A 9784-nucleotide genomic window follows, 5' to 3' on the forward strand; every position below is an offset into this window, starting at 1 on the left:
CCTCAGCAGATAATGGTGAGTAGATGAACAGAGAGCTGGAGGAGGACCCCCTCTGCCCACTCACAGCCCTTAGCCCCTCTCTGACATGAGAAATAGTGCCCAGGCCTGACAGCATCTCTGAGACATATTGTAGTTTATTTTGTCGCCCGGGCATGCCATCTGTGCCATTCCAATAGAGGGTGTGTGTTCAGGCTGCTGCAAGAGAGAGGGTGCGAGGCTCCGGGTCCCTCAGTAGCTCTGCAGCCACGGCAGGTCATTAGTCAAATTGCCTAATGAGAGAGAATACAAATGGCCCCCTACCCTGACAGGAGGAATTTTGGAGGTGTCAGAGCTCCTGACCCGTGCTATGAGAACAGATGATAGCGAGTTGCTATTTTCAGATTATTTTAATGACTATGGCTCTATGAAACCCATTCTTTTTCTTTTATCTTTTCCCCTGCTTTCTCAAGCCCTCTCGACAGACGAGGAGCGGGGAATAAAAAAAAAACTTTTCAATGCATTCAAACTCTCGCTTGCAAAAGTGGAAGTGGAACTTTTGAATTATTTAAATGTTTACTGGAGAGTCAATTAACATTCTAAAAAGCGCAATAGGTTGATACTAAAAATAAATGCCGCACTGAAATGATGCTGAGGGTTTCTGATCATCTATTTGTATTTGTTTCTGCCGGCTGTGCGCAGCTTGCTTTCCCAGACTGACTCTGTGGTGTGTGTGTGTGCAAGCTTCTGTTGAAATTCTCCTGACAGCGAGGCAGTTGGTTCATACTTAAATATTAATTTCATCTCATCCAAATGTAAACAAATCTAAATGTTTCTAATGCCAAGAGTAGTATGCAACACATCTAGCGGATGGATGTGGGTATGTTTACACACTGCAGGCTGGGGCTTCTACACACTCATGTTTACAGAGAGAAAGTGAGGAGAGAAAACAGAAAAGCGGCACCAAGGGACTGAAAAGAGGTTGAATCATTTTACACAAGCTTGCCGTCCACATTGAATATTTTTCAAAAGAAAAGGTGCTGTATGTTCTTATGACATATTAACTCACTTTTGTGAAATGTTATAGATGCATCATCAAACATTGTGAAAAAACAATAACCATATCAAATGTTCTCTACAGTCTACTTTGAACTGCAGGGCAAGAGCAGAGTATTACCACAAAGTGAACAAACACTGTTTGTTTTTAGATCAGAGGACGACCACCATAGAAGGGAATTAGATTTTAAGCAGTGGTGTTCAGAGACTACTTTAAAAGCAGATATGTGTTTCAGTGGTTGGTGTCAACTGAGGATTTCTCTACTTTATTTTATTTACTTGCAGTATTATTATTTTTATTGTGTTGCACTGTTGGAGGAGCCTGTGACCTAAGATTTTTATTGTCATAACTACACTGTAGCTACTGTATGTACAAATGACAATAAAAGCTAAAATGATAATTTAATAGGTTTTAATTCATTTCAATTTATGAGGCTGGAGTCATCTGTAACCTTAGTTGAGCTACTGTAGAATTGTAGTTGCGCACAGCTCTTGATTTATTTTATTCTTTCTTATGTTACATGTTAAGTACCCGTTATTGACAAACCATCTATTTATATTGTTTATTTCGGTTTTGCGTAAGGGTCAGCCAACATAAGATTTTTTCTGCGTCTTGCACAATTTCAGTGGTGTGTAAATAGTTTACTGTGAATCTGTGTTTTCACTTTATTGCGCACACAAAAGTTCCGTTTTATATTACCAGTAACACAATGAAACATAATCTCAACATGAACTCTAAAAAACCAAACAATAGGCAATGGCATATAAAGTAAAAGAAAAATCCAATATTAAAAAAAAAATGTCTTCACAGAGGGATGCAAAATGGCAAGCTTATGTAGAATGACCCACTTACTTTTCCATCTGTGACAAGCAGTCCTTGAAATGTGGTAGTGGCTAGGGAGCCAGGAGGCAGCCCCAGTCGGGCGCTGCTCCATCAGTCTTCCAGAAAGTGGGCAGAGCCAGCAGCACCTATGGTGAGCCGGCCACAAACACTGCTGCAAAACACAGAGTGCTCCGAGGAGGTGTGTGCTATCTTCTCTAAAACAAGCACTGTCATGCACATATACAAGATATGCAAGCTGTTGATTGTGAAACACCAAATGTTAGGTACCAAAAGTCTTCAGTGATCTGGTATAATTACTAAAACTGTATTCATTGTTTTTAAAAGCGGCCAGTGCTAAATGGCTTCTCACTAGCTATTGAGAGCTCTGGTGGAATTAAATGGACAATCAGACTTTAATCAGCGACACAGTGTCTTTTAAGACATTGCCATGGCACTGGCATTGATCCCCAGCTGTGGCTGCTGGTAAATGTGCAGCAGAATGTGTGTATAAATGGGGTACGCCTCTCTGGACAAGTGTAAAAGCTGGCAGAGGGCTGACAGTAAATTGCATGTGCCGGATGGGACACAGCAGAAGGCACAATTACACAAATCCCCTCTTAATTAGCGGTTCTGTGGGCAAACTAACCCGTAATGATGCGAGGGATGTGGCGAGCCCCAGAAATCCTAACAAGAAACACTCACCAGCACTGGAGACCGGGTCATATGGCCTTGGTTCCCCTCAAGTTGCGACTGACTCGTGATCTGTTTTGATCAGCGCAGCTGCAGTAGAGGATTCCCACGTCAGCCCGCTCCCCTCCACCCCTAGCCCTTGCTGAGCTGCTTGCCCTCTGGACTGTGGGTAAAGCAGCAGGCCCTGTGTGGTTGTGGTGGCATTATTAAGTTCTCCATGCTCACAGTACCAGGCAATGTAAAGTGGCATCTCACACGGTGAGTAATGAACTGTGCCAGAGTGGAAGCAGGAGGGATGACAGCCAAAGAGGCCTCCTTGGCAGCCACTAACCTGGGCATCCACCAATTTATCATCCCCTAGAACCAATCCACCAGTGCTGCGCTGCCATTTGTCATTAATTATGCTAATAAGGAGACCATTACTCTCCTGATGAAACAGGCCATTGTTATTAGTATAATGCATTTACAGTTTGATACATATGCATTTGCTTATTGTGTGTGGATTAGTGGAAAAAAGACATTTTGGATTACTTAAACCAAAAAATGCAAGCACAACTACAGAGTAGCCCAGACTTTCCTGTACACACTAATTAAGTATATTAAAATGACAGATACTATTTAATAACCATGCACTATTTATTGCACCCTAACATAAAAAAGGCCCCAACAATATGTAGACACCGATGTGTGTGTGAACTTTTTCACAGCCGACTTCATGGCTCTAAGCAAACCAGTGTGAGCAGAACTATTTAATATAGCTTCTGAAAGCCCCAGATGCCCTTTTCCAAAACGACTTCATTCCCAGAATCTCATTGTGCTTTCTAAATCACACCACAGTATGTATTAGAAGATCATTAATTACAAACTTAACAAGTCAGCAGAGCCATTAAAAGATCTTTAAGGCATATTTGACCATAAATCTCCTTAAACTATATTTAATGACTGGATTTTTGTGAAATATTTTTTATCAAGTTCTAATTAGATGTGTGATAACAAACCCGGCTGTACATGGGGCAAATGAGGGAGCCGTGACAGGCCCATCCATTGGGGCTGTCCACGTCTGGACACTGAAACTAATGGAGCACTGCTTCTATCTCAGGGATGGATAGAAAGCAATGAGGGATGAGACTCCAGAGTCCAGTCCGGCCTGCAAATGCACTCATTTAAAGTCTCTTATTTGACTGTAATAAAGGTTCAAAAATGCCTAAAGGCCTCAAGGCTCCAGTCAAAAATTCCATTACGATTCATTCAGGATTGATCCCCAAATACTTAATGGCACCGTCACACTAGGATCGATCATGTTTCCAAAATAACCTGGAAAGTCTAATCGGGTTTTTTGACATATCGGCGGGGCGAATGCCAACAGGATTTTCTTGTAAGGGTGTTAAATGTGTTAAAATCCGAAAGTGCTTTTTGACTGAGGAGACAAAGATGAATAACACACAACAGGTTGGTATTTTAGTTATAAATTAGAAAATAATGTTTCAGAAGTTTTTCTAAGTTTTGCCTTCAGAACAGAGTTTCTACATCCAACTTCTTAAGTTATCTGGACAATTTAGAATTTAGAAAAACTTGTTTGTTTAAACAAATTTTCCAAATTAACAACAAAAAAAAGACTTGTTTTGATTCTGTTATCGATACGGAAAAAACTTCCCAGTCGAGAAATGTACATTAATGTTTTTGAAGACATTTCTGACAAAATGTCACTTTATGACACTGCTAAAACTCCCATAATGCATTCCTCACTTTTTTGTTTTTGTATTTTTTTGCTTTCTTTCGACCAATCACATCTGGTGGGATTTTTTGTCAATTGTTTGATTCAGTTTTGCAGTATTCATGCCAAAAAGGAAGGCATATAAGGTGCTATTTAAATGTGGATAATGCATTAGCAGCTCAGACCTAAATCTAAATTTAGAAGCCATCAAATTATCAAACAGAAATTCAGCACTCCTCCTTCACAGCATTAGCTGAGTCGAGTAGTAAACAGTGTGAGGACGTGTTTGTGTTGGTGTGTGTATACGAGTTTACATTAGGTGTAAATACTATTCCCCTGCAGACCCCCCCCCCCTCTGTGTTTAGCCTTTTGCTGACCAGGGGAATTAAGAAGCAAAAACGTGGGTTTTAAGAGCGTTCCTTTCATGTCTTGATGTAAGCTTTGGCATTACTTCAGACATCAAGATCGGTTTCATAGAAATCCCATTCCATCTAAAGTAAAAGCTCGGCAGTAAATCTGCCGATACTCCCCCATAACACTTCCATAAATGATTCATTCAGCTCGGTTTAGCTGATGCAAAACAGAATGTTAGTGAGTTGTGGATGGAGCCTGAGCTGCGAGAGCAGGACCAACCCCGCTGCTTAGTAATTTCATCAATCTCTGGGAGAAAAAGAGAGGAGAAAGGAGAAAGAAGAGAACGGCGTACACTAATAATAACTTTTGTGTCACTATTCAGAGGTCGTGTTTTTTAATCCCTCAGCCTAAAGAATTGTGTTATTCTAAAATATAACCCCAGCGGTGCAGAAGCGGTTGAGATCCATCACGGTGTGAGATAAGAGCCGGCGGATCGCCTCCCTCTGCACAGCCTCGCCCAGAACTACACAGAGAGATAAGATGGAACTTTTGTTTGAAACCTGATGAGAACCCTCTTAATGAAAGTGCGCCGCCAAAAATAATCTTTTTTCTCCATGTTAGTCAATCAAGAAATGGTGTAGTTTGGGGGAAAAAGAGGAGAAAGAAAGTAATTTTGCATAATCAGTGAGCACCATCTGGAACAATTAACAAAATTCCACAGAACTCAGAGGATCAGTCATATTGGCTTATTAAAGATCCAGAATTATACAAGTAATAAATCCTTGGAAAAACGAAGCGTACCCCTGCCTGTCACGACTATTTTAACTTCAAATACAGTGGAATACTTGATAAGGCTGAAAAGAGGAGATTAATATATGCAAATTATGTCGAGCATTTAAAAGCCCCCCAACAACTGTCCCGTTTTTTTTTTCCCTGTCTCTTATTACAGGGCTTTATGTTTTATTCATACACCAACTCACCTGTCATTTCATAAGCTATAATATTATGAGGGTATTATTAAACAGCATAAAGTGGAGCTTTAATTGGAAAGCTCCATTGCATTTTCCAATTATTTGCAGCAAATTAAAAGCAGATGCACATAGTTTAATAAGAATTCTAATATTGTTTCCTGAAAATCAAAAAATCACTGTCATCCTGCCAAGATATTTTGCAAACCCAAGTTAATTTTGAGCCTCCTATTTTTTCCCTCCGCCTCCTTCCCTCTGAAGGATGAACTGTCTAGTGTCTGTTAATTGAAGTTCCTCTAATGGATATGGAAATAATTGCTCTCCATATTACGTTAGATCAGGGCCAATGTCAGGATTTCTTTTTGATTAATGCAATAGATATGTAAATGTATTACTTTTTATTACGTTTACCTTCTTATCAGGTGGATGTCTGCTGAATACTATATATGTTGTTCTGCAGGTAATGACGAGAGACTGCAATGCAACGCGTCACACAGCTTTATTTGAGAGTTTCGGAATTTTATCAACACTATCACATTTATTTATATCCAACATATGCCTTTTAGACACATTCTATGATGCACGTTTAATTACCTTTAAGCTATCCTGTTTTTCTGTCAATGTATAAATAACAGAACTAATTGGCAGAGGGACTTGGCATGGATCAAAGCAACGTGGTGGAGAAAAGCAAAAGGTTGGAGCGGCTCTGCAAACTTGATAACTTTTCAAATGAGCTTGAACTGTCAAGTGAAAGAGGGCTGCAAAATAAATGTGAATTAGTTTTTAATATTCTGGTAATAAATGTCAAAGCGCCTGCACATCACATCTGTACATGATGTGACTGCGGATGACAGATTTCCCAGACATGTTACCTCTCCTCCCCTCAACTCTCTTTTTTTTTTCTATTGGGTTTTTGTTTTGTTGGGAAGTGACGGAGGGTTTAATCAAGAAAGCAGGCAATTCATCAATCCTAAAGACGGCGCCTGTACAGCCCTGACAGAGCGCACATGGTTTTAGACCAACTCGAACCTGGCCAGCTGTCAGCCCACACACACGCGTGCACACGCAGACACCCAAACACCCCCCCAACCACACACACACACACACGACAGCTACCAGCGCTAACAATTAACACACATAGGCTGTCGGCTACGACCTCACACTTGGTCCGCAGGCTATCACATTGTTAATGAAGGGAAGTTGTGTTCTCTCACATGCACAGTGTGATGCTGTGAGGCTGATGAGTACACAGTCTGAAGAAATTAAAGCCAAGAACCATCTCGGGCTAACTCCATTATCCACTCTTCTTTCAAATCACGCAGGGACACATGAAGGTAGAAGGAGGCAGCTGCAAAGGACAGTTTTCCGGAGGTAAATGATGACTGCTGGCAACGCACTGTACAGTATGTGCATGTTCTTCCCTGTCACTCAAACACCGTCCCTGTGGATGTATCGCACACCCGATGCCACGAAGCACTCAGCTGTGTGTTAATGTGTGCTCCTTCAGGGCCACACTTTGCACACTTGTCTTGACTAACTTATAATATGACTGTCACAGCAACAAAATGATGTATTAATCATTTTTTTAAAAACACATTTTTTGGGATGGGGGCATACAAAACAAAAAAAGGAGAGAAAAAAATATTTTAATAAGTAATTTTAAATTCTTATATATTTTTAAAAAAAACGTTTATTTAGCATTTTAATCATGTGCACTTCAGCTATTGTTTAATACTTAGGCTTGTGTTAATAAGACAGGGTGTAACATGGCCATAGCCTGGGTGTGCCTCTGCCTGAGCAGCAGGAGGAATCTTCACCACATGGTGTCTCTCTCCAGCTGGATAAAAAGCTGCCTGCCTCGTTCTCCTCATGCGAATCACACGCTCTTTTAGGGCGAGAGCGTCTCAGCCGGTTCTGACTCTGTGGCTCTGAGGCGGCCGTGGTTAAATCTCTGCTTCCTAACGAATTAGCCTCTCTTCTGTCTTAGTCCTGCAGCATTGTGCTTTAGTAGAGTTTCTCTCCTTGACAAAGAGAAGGAAATTCGTCCAATGCATTGGTACATATGTAAGTATGGCATGTGATGGATCATCTTTGACATCTGTTAAATGTTCTCGAGTGTAATGCCGAGCTCCTTTGGGAAGTCACGTTCGCTCAGATAAGCAAAGCTCTGTACAGTATCCATCAGTGAGGAGATCTAGACATAAAGCGTTTGGAGATAAAGCACCAGAGGAGCCGCCTTTATGTCCACATGGTGATGCTATTCAGTGGAGATAGAAAGCCCAAGAGTTGTTTTTTTTTATAAAAACAAAGCATTTTCATGCGGTACAATGGCCAAAAGTAAGCATTCTAACGACCCATGTTTTTATTGGCTGAACAAGTTGACCCTGCCTGCCGTCAGCTTTTAACAAGCTCGCACTAAAGAAGTACTTTTTCTTAAAGCTGGTGGACTAGTCATAAAAGTCTAAATGTCATCTCAAACTATTTGTGGTCAACTTGAACAGACAAAAAGTGACATCTGCTAGTTTTTATTTGGCGGTTTTTAAGCCATCATTTTAATTTTGACTTTCTTTTTAATGTTATTAAATATAACATCGCTGTCACAAAGGGCTTTTGTTACCCTGGAACGTGATGTCATTTTTAAACTTCATGAAAAATAAACCTAAATATACAATTCTAAATACAAGACTAAATAGTGCTGACTTGGATATGTTTTGAGTGTGAAGTATTTACCAGTCATGGTGTAGTTCCCACTGCTCTGGGGCTCAGAGTCCTGCCGGGTCGGGGTCTTCCTGTGCCCAAAAAGAAAACAACACGGTTTCAATAAACAGGTCAACATTATTTTCCCAGACATTATGGTAAAACATGTAAGGCGCCATGTCAAGTTTCTATTTAATGAGTATTATTATGTTCCCAGACATATTGCCCATACATTAGAATAGAATGTATTTAGTATGGAAGCCTTGAACTGCCTCCTTACACTAAGGCTTTTTTATCTCAAATCAAAACAGAGCACTGAAATACCAGGATGAATCTAAAGAGGAGAAATATGGTAAAAGTTAAAGCATGCCTCAGCTGCCCAGGGGCTTGAACAGACCGTTAGCGGGGGGGGGATTGAAGCAGGATCTTGTACATTCTGGAGGAACTGAGAGATTCCATTATTCAAGGGAAGTCTGCTTTTCTTTTCTTTTTTTACGTTTCATGGCCTTGTATTACAGAAAACAGCACAGAATGCACTTTGTGGGCAGTTGAAGTTAACAAACCATATAAGATTGAAATCCTCATCAATCAAGCTATCATGAATTACACCCTGTGACTCACCCCTACGGATCGATAAATCCACAGCAAGCAGGAAAAAAAAAAAAAATTATTCACAGCTTGGAGGGAGCTGCATAACATGACATGCTCTGGAGGTAAAAATGAGCTCCGGGATGGCATTATAAAACAAATGATCTTATAATGATAATGCAAAGTAGTTGGCAATATCATTTAAAATGGGAATTGCTTTGATTGGAGGACACGCAGGCGTACGGGATTGTTGTTGAAGAAAAAGAACAAGCTAGACAAGAAGAATAAAACGATGTTGAATTATGAGAAGACACAACAGATTCTGGGAGTGAGCAGGTGTGGAGTCAGGAATAATGAGCCGTGTTTTGTGTACTGTATCATGTTCTGTATTTGGTCTGTTTATGGAAAACATAATAAGTCTTACAGGGGGGTGTACAATTCTTGAAATTTAGGACTAAAGACAGATCTGCATATTCCACGAGTGTTGTGCATGAGTTGTGTGGCCTTATCTCTTCGCTTGAGATAAATAAATGCAATCATTTCCATCAAGAGCAATAAAACAAGACTTCTGACAGGCAGTGGTATTTATGAGCTGAAGCCTGCAACTCAGATTTATTTGCAATGAAAGGGTGGACTTTTCCCCTCCTCATTTACATCAGCATTTGGCCATGTTAAATCCAGGCCAATGGTGAATTTTTAAAAAGGTTGGCATCAATCTTGTGGGAACGATTGCCATATTCAACGCAGACTTCTTTTACCTTTCAAAAGGTTGATTCCACTGCTCAGGAAGAAAGGTACGCATCTCTCAAAGCACAAAGACATCCCAAGGACTGATACAGTGTGTGTGTGTGTGTGTGTGTGTGTGTGTGTGTGTGTGTGTGTGTGTGTGTGTGTGTGTGTGTGTTTGTGGGGGGGGGG

At 40.6% G+C, this 9784-nt stretch overlaps 1 protein-coding gene across 1 annotated transcript in view; it reads right to left on the reverse strand.

Annotated features, from left to right (window-relative positions):
- Positions 1-9784, reverse strand: part of LOC104950954 (multivesicular body subunit 12B-like) — a 32852-nt gene that overhangs the window by 7847 nt on the left and 15221 nt on the right. The window contains exon 7 of the mRNA XM_010777566.1: positions 8312-8370. Within this exon, the coding sequence (XP_010775868.1) occupies positions 8312-8370 (59 nt within the window). The remainder of the gene's footprint in view (positions 1-8311; positions 8371-9784) is intronic.

This window comes from Notothenia coriiceps, unplaced genomic scaffold (assembly GCF_000735185.1).
Source record: "Notothenia coriiceps isolate Sejong01 unplaced genomic scaffold, NC01 NC01_scaffold00018252, whole genome shotgun sequence".
In the NCBI taxonomy this organism is placed as follows: domain Eukaryota; kingdom Metazoa; phylum Chordata; class Actinopteri; order Perciformes; family Nototheniidae; genus Notothenia; species Notothenia coriiceps.